Source organism: Vigna umbellata, chromosome 9 (assembly GCF_029865625.1).
Source record: "Vigna umbellata cultivar VRB3 chromosome 9, Vumbellata_1.0, whole genome shotgun sequence".
Lineage (NCBI taxonomy): Eukaryota > Viridiplantae > Streptophyta > Magnoliopsida > Fabales > Fabaceae > Vigna > Vigna umbellata.
This window is the reverse complement of record NC_142173.1, coordinates 19662744-19679102: the sequence shown is the minus strand read 5'-3', so window position 1 is coordinate 19679102 and position 16359 is coordinate 19662744. Positions and strand designations below refer to the sequence as shown.

The 16359-nt window shown below is 35.3% G+C and overlaps 2 protein-coding genes across 2 annotated transcripts; one reads left to right on the top strand and one right to left on the bottom strand.

Moving 5' to 3' along the window:
- Positions 1–1045: 1045 nt before the first annotated feature.
- Positions 1046–3511, top strand: LOC148192842 (uncharacterized protein At1g03900-like). Its single transcript, XM_088098178.1, has 3 exons — positions 1046–1802; positions 2441–2728; positions 3194–3511. The coding sequence occupies exons 1-3, from the start codon at positions 1308–1310 to the stop codon at positions 3245–3247; spliced, it is 837 nt and encodes a 278-aa protein (XP_087954304.1). The 5' UTR covers positions 1046–1307; the 3' UTR covers positions 3248–3511.
- Positions 3512–6594: 3083 nt separating this feature from the next.
- LOC124819442 (protein CHROMATIN REMODELING 8) lies at positions 6595–16096 on the bottom strand. Its single transcript, XM_088098887.1, has 7 exons — positions 15572–16096; positions 14828–15379; positions 14234–14636; positions 12640–13507; positions 8801–9410; positions 7941–8408; positions 6595–7625 (listed from the first exon to the last, which is right to left on the bottom strand). The coding sequence occupies exons 1-7, from the start codon at positions 15659–15661 to the stop codon at positions 6942–6944; spliced, it is 3675 nt and encodes a 1224-aa protein (XP_087955013.1). The 5' UTR covers positions 15662–16096; the 3' UTR covers positions 6595–6941.
- Between the last annotated feature and the right edge of the window lie 263 nt (positions 16097–16359).

Genomic DNA, 16359 nt, shown 5'->3' with positions numbered 1-16359 from the left:
GTTTTCTCCAACATATTTCAGTGATCCATTATTGACAAACTTACTACCATGATGAAGACCACTTTAAATACAGACTTGTACATCTCAAGTAATATATGTCTATATATATAACTCTGTCATATATGAAAATGACCAAAGAATATAGGACATTACATGTCATACCTTAAAAACATGACAACAATTTCAAACGGGACACCACAAGGAAAACACCATCACACATAATAGGGAACCACAACAAAAACATCATCACACTTAATAGGGATCACCAGTGTCAAGTGATTCCATAAACAAATATGCAATCAACCACATTACACACAAAATTACAAAGAAGCACAACATTAAAAAACGATTAAAATAGAAGCACAACATTCAAACACTAACCCTAAATTATCCAATCATCCTAACACTACAACACTCACAAAAACCCAAAATAGACACACGCATTTATATATTCAAAACATACGCATATTCTAGTTTTAATGAAACTCACTTCACTCTCAAATAAAGGTTGATTTTCCACTTTCACTTCGCCGTAATGAAATCTCCAACTTCGTTTCTCTTCTTTATTGTTCGAAACTCCAATTCCTAAACATTCACTATTAATTGTTGTTATAAACCCTAATCTCAATTTTTATATCAAAAAATCTGAGTTACACGTTAGATATGTCAACTTTAACTATTTAAATGCCGTGAAAAAAAAATGACTTGATTTATACACATCAACGTATTTAAGAACTAAGTTTACACATTTTCATAAGCAGAAATCAAATAAACTAGCTACCAGAACCACTCAAATAATTAAACTTTTTAAAAATTTGAAGTTGGCTTACAAACAATGAGGAAAAGATGAAATAAAACGTGATCCCACGTCAGATAAAACAAATATTTTCCTATACTGTGCGGTCCATTTCCTACTCGGTAGGAGGCACCTTTATGAATGAATGATAGATGAATCCATTAAGCATCACACAATATCTAATTTACTGGGATTTCTCATTTCTCAAAATTAAATTTTACCACACCATATTGCTGTATTATAACGATAAAAGAAAATACAAGCATTAAAAGAAAAGAAAAGAAAACATGGATTGAAGAGTAACAAAAAGAAGAAAAGAAGATAAAGCAAAAAGAAGCTACATTACATTGGTAATAGGAAGAAGAAGAGATCACGACAGTGCATCTCCCCCAAACAGTTGACCTTGCAAGACACAGACGCAACACCGCACACTTTTTCGCTAACACAAATTCACGTTAAATTCCTCTCAAACGCTAACCCAAACTCCAATCAAATTCCCTCCACGGAAACGATGTCGTTCGAGGTGGAGGAGGAGGAGGCCTTCGAGCACACGCTTCTGGTCGTGCGTGAGGTCTCCGTCTACAAGATCCCGCCGCGCACCACCTCCGGTGGATACAAGTGCGGCGAGTGGCTCCAGTCCGACAAGATCTGGTCGGGGCGGATCCGCGTCGTATCTCGTCGGGACCGCTGCGAGATCCGCCTTGAAGATCCGAACTCCGGTGACCTCTTCGCCGCGTGCTTCGTGTACCCTGGCCAGCGCGAGAGCGCGGTGGAGCCGGTCCTCGACTCGTCGCGCTATTTCGTCCTCAAGATCGAGGACGGTCGCGGTAAGCACGCCTTCATTGGGCTAGGGTTCAATGAGAGGAACGAGGCCTTCGACTTCAACGTGGCGCTCTCCGATCACGAGAAGTACGTACGCCGCGAGCACGAGAAGGAATCCGGTGACTCCGCTGCCGCTGAAGAGTCTCAGATCGACATTCACCCCGCCGTCAATCACAGGCTTAAGGTATATCGATCACAATTTCTACAGTCGGCTTGTTTCGATTCTGTAATTGAACTGCAATTCGCGACCGTGATCATTATGAATTAGTTTATTTCGAGATGGATAGATGAGATGTAATTTTTCATTGGTCTACCTGTTGAGTGAATGATGAAGCATGATTCAATGCTGTGGTTAAGTGGATTAGTAAGATGATATTTTTGTGCTGTGCTTGTAATCTTTGTTATGTACTGTATGCTGTTTTTGCTGTGACCAAGAATTAGGGTCAGTTTGGATTAATTTATAGAAACTAAAATGATTTGAGCTTTTGACATAAGCTAAAGTTAATGTATGCACTTAATTTTCATAGAAGTTCTTTTCATTTAACTTGTTCAAATTGATTTGAGCTTACGAAGAAGTAATACATTTTGATGTTCTTATTTTCTTCTGCTGTACATATTTATAGATAAGTTTATCTAAACACGACCTTACTTTGCTTTGGTCAAATATAAAATTTTTAGCAGTTTCTAGGTGTGTTTCTGTTTCACAATTCTTCAAAATTTTTATGAATTTACTTTCTCATATCTTATCAGTGTGTTTCTCTTATCCTGTGGATCGCCACTTTTCCATTGTTCTCAAGGATGTATTTGTTATTTGGCATTTAGGACGGGGAAACCATTAGAATTAATGTGAAGCACAAGGTCTCTGGTGGAACTGGCATGCTTTCAGCTGCTGGCCTAACCGGTGGGCATGCTGCAACACCAAAACCAAAAACCTTGAGCCTAGCTCCCCCACCAAGTGGGATTGGGAAAATCAGGTCTCCCCTTCCACCCCCACCAAATGATCCTGTTGCTGCTCGGATTGCTTCTACAGGTCGCGCTACTGATCCTAAAGGGACATATGAAAGTGTGAAACATTCTACTGACTCTTTATCAGATCTTTCTCAACTACAGGTATGCGGGTCCAACTCGTGCATTTGGTATTTTCCTTTTCGAATGTTATTGACTCATGTCGTTGACATTTTTGGCTTAATAGTTATTGCATTGCACGACTTAACAGCAACATCATTTCCTATAGATCGTTCAGACAAGATCTAATTGGGGACTGTATATGCTTTATCTATCTAATTTTAATAGGATTGATTAACCTAACTTTTTCATCATCCAATTCTCGATGTTGTATCTCCAAAACTGAAGTAACGTACCCTTGATTTCAAGGCATAACCGCATAAAGGTCAAGAGATTTAGAATACTAACTGTATACTCGTTTATTTTTTTAGTTTTAGAGTCCTACACACTTGATCACAATGATTTGAAAAAGCGAGTTTTCTTGGTTATAATCTGGAGCATTCCAGTTTAACCAAGAGGTTTTCTCTGTTATGAGTAACAATCGCATTTCTTGGTTGTTTGCATTTACAGAAAAATCTTCCCTCAACAAACACCTCAGGAGCTTCAGGATGGGCAGCCTTCTGATTACATACAATGAGAATTTTAACAATGAGGCTTTTATTATTCTCTGATTTTTTTGGTTCTTTATATTGAGAAAAGCAACAGTGGAAGAATATGTGCACAAGGAGGTGTCATAAGTGAATCTAGTGCCAACTACCAAGTAAATCGATCGCTTGAGAATATTATGGAAATATTTATGTATTTCTTTTGTTTGTAATAACAGTTTTCTCATCTCTATAAAAAGAATTACCCCCAATCAGTATCCCCAAAAGAATATTTATTGATTAAGTTGTGCTTGTGATTTTATGTTAAAGGTAGTGTTACGAATGTCACGCATGTATCATCAGTCAACCGAATGCCCAATAATTGAAATAGGTATATATGAAGCCGTTTTTGTGTTGCTTGACAATATCCAGTTTTAGCAGCTGCTATATGTTGCACTTGTCACTTGTGCAACAGAGCCAACAGCTATGTACCTGTGTAGCTCTCTACACGGACGATTGCACTAAATTTCAAAACTCCCTACAACATTACAATCGTCCGAGGCTATAAATTATAATTTAGAATATTATAATTGACATTATAAATAAATTGTTTGTGTAAATTAAAGGCAAGTTCCTATTGAAGCTAACAAAAAGTTAATACAAGATATTTTATTATATATATATATATATATATATATATATATATATATATTTGTAAAAAGAATTATTAACACGAGCACAGTTTATAACAAAGTCAAGGTTAAATTAGTTTTCTTTTTCTAGACCTGTTTTTAAGAAGTTGAATTTGATTTTTAAATGATTAAGAGTAAATTAGTAATTTTCTGAAAATGTCACGTGACATTTTAGATGGAAAAAAGTGTAAAGTGTTTCTTCATACACCTCTTCACATTTTTTTCTTGTAATCTCACCCTTTTTTCAATTTTAAAATTATCTCTTGCATTTCAAAAAATCCAAAAAAAATCTTACATCTCACTTTCTTTTCTTTTAACGAATTTTGAAATTGATTGAAAAAAAATTTTCAAAAGATTTCGAAATTCATTGAAATTTTTTTTTTAATAAATTTTGAAATTCTTGAAAATTTTCTTTAATAAATTTTATTATTCGTTGAAATTTTTTTTTTCAATTTTGATATTTGTTGAATAATTTTTGAAAATTTCAATTAATTTTAAAATTCGTTGAAAAATGTTAAAATGTAAAGGTGTATGAAAAAATATGGAAAAGTAGATGGAAAAATATGGAGAAAAATAGGGAGAAATACTAAAAGAAAATTAGTGTACATGATTATACTGGCAATTTTAAAACTACTACTGTAATAATCTAATAACTTCTTACGTTTTATTATTACCTTTGAATTACAAATTACAATTTATAAAATTCACATTAGATATATAAATGTGGAATTATAATATTATATAATACTTGTTTATAAACGTTAAAAAAGTATTAATACTAATTTAATTTTATATATGAAAGTTATTTTCTATATCTATGTATCTTATTTTTTATGTGTTATTGTTAGTTATTTATTATTCTTTATTTATATTTTAAATTTTGTTCATATTTCTTTTATCATACATACAATATCAATGTACATTCGAGATTAATCCAAACATAATTTTTTATTATATTCAACATAGTATTTAGAGAATATGATTTTTTTATAAAATATTTTTTGTCAATTTCGACTGACGATCACATGATTCTGATAGTCTCAACCAGGTGACCACCTAGTCATCAACAACACTTTCCTTAGATCTCCTACGCACTCTTATACGCCTCTCGAAGTTGCATATTTGTTCCATATCTCGCCACATGTCTCATCTCTTCTCCAACCGCGATTCAATGTGTTGAGGTTGCCTCTTTCTTCTCTTTAAGGATCTCTGCTTGGTGTCTTGATTGGAGAATCTTGATTTTTTAGGATTTCTCTCTTGTTCATTCATGACTTTTTCCGTTATGGTCTCTTATGAATTTTCTTCTATCACCGACAGATTTGACCCATTCATTTTTTATGAATTCTCTTCTATCACCCGATGCATCCGACCCATTCATATATATTTTTCTGGAGTGACAAAGATGACTTTTTGTTGGTTTATTTATAACTATGGTGACTCTTCAACAATGATCTTTTTATTAACGGGATGTTAACGTGTTCCTCAATAACAATTCGCAAGAAGATATTTATATGAAGCAACCTCTTGGATTTGTTGTTCAAAGGAGTCTTCTGGAATGGTATATTGTCTTTTATGTCGTATTCGAAATCATTAATAATTTGGTATTATTCGAGCATAGAAACATATATTTTTATTAAGTCTTTACGAGATCAACAATTGATTATATTTGTAACAAGTTTAGTATATACAATTTGTATGCACCAGCTTGAATCAAAGTGTTAGATATATTAGATTATTAGATATCTTATTTTTACCTTTTATCTTTAATTAGTTTATTATTATTTCATTTTTTTTTATTTAGCGCATATTTCTTCTATTATAAATATAACATCTTATGTATATATTCAACCCGAAAAATATTAATCTTAGACATAGTTTTTTACTATGTTTTTTACTATATTCAACACTAATGATAGTAATTAATTTATTTTAGTAGATAGTAATTTATTACATTTTATTTTTATAAGTAGTAATTAAGTATATTACGAATAAAAAGTTATATAAATTTAAAATTTTTGGAAAAATGAAAAATTTGAAATAAAAAATAAATAAATTATTTCATATTTCAATTATTTAAAATAGTAATTAAAGAAAATTTAATATAGAAAAAAATATCACATCATTATGTTGACAATTTTTTAATAGTCGGTATGAGTAGTACACGAAAATAATTACGTTGATGTTTATTATAAAGTTAAGAGATTAAATTAGATTAATTTAACTTTTATGAATTTATTTTGATAAACCATTTAAAATAATTAATATAAATAAGTTTTTATTTTTAGTTTTGATATCTAAAATATAATTAAGTATGTCTCAATTCAAAAGAATTATCCATAAAAAAATCAAATTAATGCTAATATAATATAAACGTATATTAAAATTGAATAAAAATACACAATTTTAAAAAATAAAAAATAAATTTTAATATAGTTACAAAATTTGATTTAGAAATGTATGACTATGATTAAATTATAGTATCAATTAAACTAATATATTAACTTAATCAGAAACTTTTTTAATATTATTAAAAATAAAATAGTCAAACATATTAAAAGAAGATCCATAAAAAAATTTAGTCCCATATATTTCTTTAATAAGGATTTTTTTTATTTTGTAGACTTATTTTGTTTCAACTAAGAACAAATCCTATTAAATAGATTAATTTAATAAGTCTACACATGAGAATGCTTAGTTAAGATTAAAAGGAAGTATTATTGATGTTAAAGGAATTGTCTCTACATGGCTTTCTTTACTTAGATAACCAAATGAATAAAAATAGAAATAACCATGCGGCTTTACAAAACTACTATTTACCGCACTCCATAGAGGTGCCTGTGAAACTATTTATCCCTTTTCCGTGTGCAAAATTGAGCTAAGAACTCAAAAACGGGCTCTACAGGCATTCTTCGCGACTGTCTCATACATAAACTAACATCAGTAAAAGAATAAACCACGACAGCACGAAGAAGCATGCTTCAGAGTCTACTGTTGGCATAGGAATATTGGCAAATAACTCACTCCTATTGGTAGTGTCTGATATCAGAATTGATAGTCTGGTTTCAGAACCCAATGAGATCCATTTGATCCTTTATGCAGAGTCGCAATTTCCTTTAACAGATTCTTGAACAGGGCAAGATCTTGTGAGGGAATACGTTCCTTAAAATACTCAACTATGCTGGCTGAATCAGAACTACCCCCTCGCTGTTGTATAAAAGTGCAGATTTGCCGAATCAATACTTCAGGTTGTAATCCAGATGAACTTGCAGTAGCCCTGGAAGATCTAACATCTACAGATCTTGCTTGATTCGTGGAACTTGACAACATGCTAGACTGATGTTCGAGCCCAGCACCAATGGCTTTCTCTTGGTTACCTCGAATTTGAGCTAAAAGTTCGACAGAAGATAAAGCTTTACCTGCGGATGCCCCAGCAGCGAATCCATTTAATTTTGTCGTTCCCTTGCTGGGTAACTCGTCATATACCTTGCTTTTACTTACCAATAGGGGATTCACGGTTGAACCAAACTTCTGACGAACAGATGATGGTGCACCAGCAGTTCCTGACCTTCCTGTCCACGTAGGAACAGATACACTATCATGGCTTCTGAGCATTCGTGACTTACGTAAAGCTTCTGCAGCTCTTCGAGCAACTTGGGATGCTTGCTCTTCAAGTCTCATCTTCTCCTCATCATGGGCATTCATGATCAAATCATGGTTCACGGCACTCTACCATCATAAAACAGGTTTATTACAAAGGAAACACAGAAAAGAAGTACTAGAAAGTAAAAAGCATCACTCTATAACAAGAAACATGCTAATATGGTAGTATCACATTCTAAACTAGCCTGAGGCACAGAGCATGGTAAATGTAATTACAGTACAAAATCAAATCATATAGTATGCTAGCATTGTTCATAATTATCTTAGTTCTTGATGTTGTGCAACAGGGTGTAGTTTTACTAGAATTAGTCAAATAAACATAATGATGCATGATAAAACTGGATGTACGCTGAAACACTCGTATGCAGAGAAGAAACTTACATGTATCCCATTGGCATCAAAAAGGCTTTTCAATATATCTGTTCCATCATCAACCCCGTTATAAAGTTCAACCTTCTCTTTCCCCTTCCCCTCCGAAGATCCTCTCTCTGACTTGTCATCATTATTAACTGCAACATCCTCAGAATCCAGTTTGGCAGTTTGGCTATGTTCATTCTTATCCTTATTTTCTTTCTGTGTCCCAATGACATTCACTTCTTCAGATATTTGACTAAAAATATTTGAAGTTTCAGTTGACCCAGTTTCTCCATCCACGTTAAGTACGAAAAGATCTTTCATATCCCGGGCCTTAAAGAACCTTTTCTGTTGTGGATTCTTCAATATCTTATTTGTAAGAAAATGTTTGTAAATCTGACGGTGATACACTTTCTCCTCAATAGTTCCCCGTGTTATCAACCTATACACGGTTACATCCCGCTTCTGACCAATACGCCAAGCCCGCTCTCTGGCCTGTTAAAAGAAATTAGTATCCTATTACTAAACATCTTAGGATTTAAATTTGAAACCACAACAACATCTTCCATGATAATAAGAAAATGGAAACAATTTCACAAATATTAACGTCGGACAATTTTACTCCACAAACTTGTTTGTTTAGTTAGATACATGGTTAAGGATGGAATGAAATAAGGAGATAAAAGAATCCACTGTATGCTTCACCCTTCTATGCCCATTGATTCCTAATTTCTCTATCCCGTAATCCCCATGCCATAAAATATATAAACGCAACTTTTGCTGTTTTCCTATGATTTATAACCAACCGGCTAAGTGAACATGGTGGAAGGGAAGTTCATTCAAATTTCAAAAATTTCCACAAAAGGATGTATTCAGTACAAACCTACCTGCATATCATTTGAGGGATTCCAGTCAGGGTCAAAGATGATCACCCTATCTGCACCTGTAAGATTGGTCCCCAAACCCCCAACTTTGGTCGTTAAAATGAAAATAAATATTTCACTTGAGGCATTAAATTCATCTATTAAGGCCATTCTCTGTTTAACAGGAGTAAGACCATCCATTCTCCGATAAACATGACCAGAAGATGTCAAAAAATTCTCAAAAATGTCAAGCATTTGTTGGGTTTGAGTAAAAAGGAGAACACGGTGACCCTGTTCCTTCCAAACATTAAGCACTTGACCAACAACTTTCATTTTCCCACTACGTTCTGGATTTCCATAATCTGGATCACTGAAGGCATGATCCCTTTCAAGTAGATCAGGGTGGTTACAGATCTTGCGCATCACATCAATTCCATAAAGAGAATTCCTGTGTCCATCCAATATTTGCTCCACATCAGTGCTAGCTAAAAATGCTCTGTAAGCAGATACTTGTTCTGGTGTAAGGCTGCAAAATAGAACATGCTCCGTCTTCTTTGGAAGTTGGGCATTCACATCAGCCTTCATCCGTCGGAGAAGATAAGGCATGATTAAATCACGCAGCACCACAGCACACCTAAAAAATGACAAGAATATTAATATTATTTTTGGTATTAGAGGCTTACCTTCAAAGTTAACTAGTTCAATATTCCTAGATGAAATATGCAAACAATCTAATTAAAAATATTGAACAACAACTTCATTTGCTTCATTTTCCCACACATCAAAGGATCATGATTGGTTACCTGTTGTAGCTTATTATTAAAACAATACAATGCCTTAAATTTTGTTTGAAGAAGTACAATAGAGAAATTCCTGGAAAAACATTTCCAGTTTATGAACAAAAGACATCCATATTTTTGGATAAATTTCGAATTGTTCTTCTCCGACTTCAGTAAACATTGATAAACTTTCTAGTGATAACAAAAAGGATATGAAAACTGGCCACCTTAACCTTATTTATCTGGTGCATCCATAAATCTACCAGTGAGTAATTTTCCCTTCTGGCACTTTTTATGAAAATTGGTTATGGAATTTAATAAAGGAGGAGGAAATTTACACCAGTAAAAGGTTTGTTTTAATGGTTAAATTAAATATTTGGTCTCTATATTTGACACCATTTTTTATTTTGGTCCCTACACAAAAAAAAATTAAACCTCTACATTTTAGTTGTTACATAAAAAAATTATATTTATAAAATGGTCTCCACTGTTGTCAACCAAATTACAACAGTGTCAAACATTTGTCTGAAATGACAGTAGGGGGAAACTTAACAAAAATTTAACACTTTTATAACTTTGGTTAATGGTAGGGACCATACAGACCAAATTTTTAACATAACCCTAGTTGAAAATAAGAGTGATTTATTATTCTCCATCATAAAAAATACATCCTGATACTCTTTATTTATAATAATCTAATTCTCCTAAAAGGGAAAATAGGAAAACTATAAAAGTAAAATAAAATAAAAGATTATATATCTATTTCCTCTAATTAGGAAGATTCTAAAGATATTATCTCAAATTACAACACTTTCCCTCAAGCTAGATCATACAAAATTGTATGAACCAAGCTTGGAATAGTCAAACTCAATTGTAGAGAACGTCAATAAACCAAATTGGAAAGCAATGGACAAAAGCAAACTAGCACAATGAAACTTCAACTTGGACAGCAATGGACGAGGGCAAACTAGCACCATGAAACTTCAACTTGGACAGCAATGGACGAGAGAGATTTCCATCAAAAATGGATGATGACTTGCAGCAGCAAACAGCAACAAACTACAAGAACAAATGAAGGACCACCAGTGGCGAACAACAACAAAACTTCAAGAACATGATTTCCATGAGTAACATATGGGAGGCCTTCAAAGGCGTTTACAAACCTGTAGGGACTTAACCACCCTGAACAACAATGAACCTTTAGGGACTTAATTGCCCTAACAACAACGAACCTTTAGGGACTTAACTGTCCTAACAACAACGAACCTTTAAGGACCTAATTGTCCTAACCTTTAGGGACTTAACTGCCCTAACAACAACGAACCTTCAAGGACTTCATTGTCCTAACCTTTAGGGGCGTAACTGCCCTAACAATAACGAGCCTTCAAGGACTTTACTATCCTGAACAACAACAAACCTTTAGGGACTTAACTGCCCTGAACAACAACAAACCTACAGGAACTAAACTGCCCTGTAGTGGCTAACAACAACAAACTTGTAGGGACTTAACCATCCTACAACGGCTGAAACTTTTCTTCCCCTCACGACTGAATGGCATATGCACGTCAATGACAGAACGTGAAGGTGGAAGAACTGGTGAGAACCGATCCGTACTTGGGGACAAATCTGAAACCCCTAACATCGAACGAGCCAAATCAGCAGGCGGTCTCATAGAACAACTCTCAGTGAGTTGTTACAACAAGGCATTGGCGGTGAAAAGATCCTTTCACATGGCAGAAACCAAAACACCAAATATTGGGACTTATGATGGTATCAAAAGACCCAAAGAAGTGCAAGAAGAAAGTCAGCAATCCAAGAAAGAGGTGATGCAGTGGCATCGATAGAATGGTGGAGACAGGTCAGTGGCTCACAAGTTGAATCAACGGAGCAGCAAGGAAAGGAAGAGCACTCGCTTGGTCCCATGAAGATGTGTGCATGGATTCCAACTCCTCCAAGTTGGATTGGAGGTGGAACACCCGAAGATAAAAAAGAAAGATTGTTCAAGGGTTGCAGAGAGATTGACAGTAGCTCGCAAAGCGACGAGACTCCTGTCTGTGGCGACAGCAAGACCGGAAGTGGCGCGGTGTGATTCCGAAACAGGGACGGCGGCGCGTGATGAACACGCGTCCGAGATCTACCAGAGAGAGGAGGCGCATGACGGCGCATGCGGACGAGACAGAGACGTCGACCACCTGGGTTAGGTCGCACTTGAAGAGACGATCCAGATCCGCTGGTCACCAGTCGAAACTGTGACGGTGGCCGACAATGATAGGACAGATTTGGTGCTCGTGGCGGCGCGTGAATGAGAGGTAGCCCTCGAAACCGACGTGGTTGGCCGTCACTTAAGGATGCGGTCCAGATCCGTTGGTCACCCAACGAAAGTGCGACGGTGGCCAGCGATGGACGGTGGCCAGCAGCGTACGGAGGACAATGGTGGTCGATGGCGGAGAGCACGGTGCACAGCGGAATAAACAGTGAAGGCAGTGGTCTTTCATGGGTTCTTCGAAGAAGAGACTTTCGGTCTCTTTGATTCAACTGCAAGTCAATAAGAATGCCAAAAAGAGCCAAAATTGATTGGTCATCAACACATCTAAAGCACCAGTTTCAGCTACTGGTCCGAAAGGGAATGGGTTCGAATCCCATTCTGATCATACTCAAATAAACTCTATATTTGGTAATACTGGAAAAAAAGCCAGAATTCTAAGGCAGAACTTGACTAGGGTAATTGAAACCCATTAAAAATACATGTTAAAGAAGAGACTTTTAGGGGCCGACGGCGGCCATAGCGGCCGGCCGGCAGCAGACAGCAAAGACAGCGGAAGCGGATCAGACAAATTCTGATACCAAGTTGAAAATAAGAGTGATTTATTATTCTCCATCATAAAAAATACATTCTGATACTCTTTATTTATAATAATCTAATTCTCCTAAAAAGAGAAATAGGGAAACTAGGAAAGTAAAATAAAATAAAAGATTATATAGCTATTTCCTCTAATTAGGAAGATTCTAAAGATATTATCTCAAATTACAACAACCCTTCTAAAATTATACCTTTGCACCAACTAAAGAAAAATATTGACCCACCTGTATGCGGTGGATACTTGAAGAGGTGTAGCATTTGCATACCCACCAACTGCTATAGGAACTGCAAATTCAACTTCGAATACAGGCAAAACACCCAATTTTCCAGGAAAAACAAAATCAAACAATGACCATAGTTCAGTCAGTTTATTCTGAATAGGTGCACCAGTCATTATGATTCGATGTACAGTTTGTAGCTGCTTGCAAACGAGGGTAACTTCAGCATTTGGATTCCTTATTCTATGCCCTTCGTCAAGAACTGCATAACCCCATTGAATATCAAGCAACTGATCCCCCAATATTCTGAGCTGCTCATAAGTGGTGATAAGTAATCCAGATTCTGATCTCATGACATGATTTATCAGGGATTCCCATTTTTTTGTGTTTCTAGATGGTTCACTTTTTTCATAATCATTGTCACTTGAACTATTGGTTTCACAGTCTGTTTCTTCAGATTTAGCTCGCTTCTTCCTAGGAGCTGTATCTTGAGCCGATTCATGTAAAAGCTCTACAAGGAATTTTGGGTACCACTTGTTAGCTTCCCTTTTCCACTGTCGCAAGAGTGTAACAGGGCAGACAATAATGCTAGGTTTGTACATGCCACTATAGTGCAGTGCACCAAGAAAAGATAAGATCTGGACAGTTTTACCAAGTCCCATCTCATCACCAATAATTCCACCAGCTCTTTGGCAATGCAATTCCCACAGCCACTGAACACCAACCTTTTGATAGTCAAACAGAGCTTCAAATATCTTATCAGGGATTTTCAGCCCACCTTCTAACGTTACATAAGATTCATGATCATCAAGATCAATGCCTTGTTCTTCTAAATTTTCAAAACTGGAACTATCTAAGCAACCATCTGCATTTTCTGAAAAAACAAATCAATAAATTGAATTATGTTATGAACAAAAACAGACTTGTATATAATACTAATGCAAACCAAAATTCTAAAGTGAAATAAAAGTGGAACAAGTTTTTGATACATCACATAATATTTCCTCACATCAACACATGGCCAATGCACATGCTTTATTTTATTAGAATTTACTTTCAAAATCTTTCGAAACGGGAATATTGGTCTAGGAAATAAGTTGAATGTATAATCCACTATCAACACATGACTTATCTATACACATACACTCTTAAGCGACAAAAATTTAGATTGCAAAACAGGCGTTTTAAAACTGCAAGCAACAAATACATATAGCACTAGAAACAAAGCACTAAAAAAAGATGCATCGCCTTTTGCATAAAATGAAATGCTGATGGGAAATAATAATTATGGCAAAAGATATATCCATGCTAAATTTTTTAAAATATAACCAAATGCAACTAGGTTGAATTATTTCTCTATATTGGCATCTCTAATAAAAGCATTGTCAAAGCTTAATATGAAGTTACATGTTAAATCACTATAGTTTAGCTCCTCTTGATTATTTGAGTGCATCATGGGGCCTGCAACTTTATTACCAGATAGGAAAATTAATGGAGTTATAAGACTAATTTACTTTTTCATATTTTTCATTCTCTTGATGTCCAGGTAAATAAGAATTTGATCCAATTTTTCAATAAGAACATTACATTTTAAACATACCACTTTCTTCCGTATGTGTATCATCGCAAGAAACACGCTTGGTCCACTTTCTTCCAGGCAGAGGCCGCTTCTTCTTCCTTTTTGAATCTTTATTTAGCTCCATTTCTTTATCAAGAGCTTTGGAAGATTGTAGTGGTTTCCTGAGCCTTCGAAATGGAAAAGTGGGTGCATCAAGCTTCGGTGCATCTTGAGGCTCGAGCAGCTTGGTGGTTGGGCGAGATCTTGCTGCCTCATACATAGATTTGGCAGCTCTTTCAACACTGGCAGCAGCAAGATCACTAGCATTTTCCTCCTCAGCTGCATTATGACTAGTTGATGTTTCTGGTTGTTGAAAACGGCGCTCAAAGCCCTTTAACTTATGAAAAGGGGTTAAAATTCCTTTTCTCACCAATTCATCCCTTTCCTAAGTCATATGAAGTAGTAGAAAATGAGTTCTCCGTTACTACCTCCACCAAGTATTATATCCTTAAAATTTGGTATACTCATAGTACTTCATATAAATCGAGTTCTCCCCTTCTAATCACCAATTCTTTTAGACCAAAAAAAATGACAAAGTACGGCAAAAAAAATGTGATCATAAAAAGTAAAACTCACTGTTTCAACAAAGCCGGCAGAAGCTGCATCTAGAACAGTATCAAAATCAACATCATCGTCAAACGAAACTTTCTTAAGTCGTTTTCCCTTGCTTTTGTCTGACTTTTTATCTTCTTTAACCTTCCTCTTGGGCTTCCGTTCTTCCCTAACTAAACTAAAGATCAATTGTTCATCCTCAACACTTTTGGAAGCATCATCCTTGGACAAATTCAAAAGCTCTTTCTCTAGTTGAGCTTTCGTCTTCTTCAGACTCCTCAACCTATCGGCAGCAAGAGCACACTGAAGATTTGAATTGTTGGAGGAATCAACCTCAGCAAACGACGACACCAAGTCGTCTTCACCAGCATCACTACATTCTTCATTATTTTCCACATTTCTCAACCGCTCAACGGTGGAGGCAACGGCATCAATTTCAAATTGAACAGCTCTCAACTTCTGATGAAGTTCAGCTTTAGCATTAGTCGATGGATCGACATTTTCAGGTAAATCAGAACATTCTTCCTCGGCACTACCTTCAGCCTCAGTAACGGTCACTGAATCATTCTTAGTAGCCTACAAGTTAAACATTTTCTACCGTCAAATCTTAAGGTTTTGTTTCAAGTTTACATCACTATGCTATTAATTTCAACAGAGTTCTAAATTAAACATGCAAATCGATTTCAAAGGAAATAGAAGCAGTAAAACTCGAACTAAAATGCAGATAACAAATAAAAACGTGAAGAGGCAGAAACTAATGATATATACCTTTTCCAAAACGTCGCGTTCAATGTCTTCGGGATTGGCAGATTTTACGCCCAAACAAGAGAGCAAAATTCGATCCTCCTCTTCCTCCATAGAATTGTTTAAACGTTAGCAAATTCTCGCGGTAATCATCGTGACCTTGATTCCAAAACAGAAAACGCTTATCATATTAACCGTAACTCAAAAACGTTCAATTTCTGTTCGACGATTCCGATTCAGATGAAAAAAGCTTCTTCGTCTTCTTCGATTCCCGTTTCGGAGAGAAGCGTGGGTGACACCGTCGTTGTGTTTTGTTTCCGTTTCACCCCCAATATTTCGCCCCCTGTGGTGATCCCACTTCTTAACGCAAGGAATGAATCGTCGTTTTGCCTCTTGCGCAAGATTAAACTTGTGTTGTTTAATGAGAATTCATTTAAAAATTCTTTGAAAAATCTAAACCCTCTCCTCAGAAACCCTTACGTGATTATCAATCCCTAACACTGTATTTAACAATCCTTTGAAAACTCTAAACCCTCTCTTCTCTAGAGACTCTCACAATCAATTCCTAACACTTTGTTTACATAAATAAAGTTTTATCTCCCTTTATTTTATATTGGTCTACTTACATCTACTTATCAATATCTAAGAAAACAATATCACATAATTACGAAAAAAAATACTTTAACAATCAAATTTTAACAATAATTTGAAAATATCACGTGTCAGCATATCATTGATGCATTTGAATTTAAAAAAAAAAACTAACATGAAATTAAGACTATAATAACTTTCACGTTTTCTCTTAATTCATT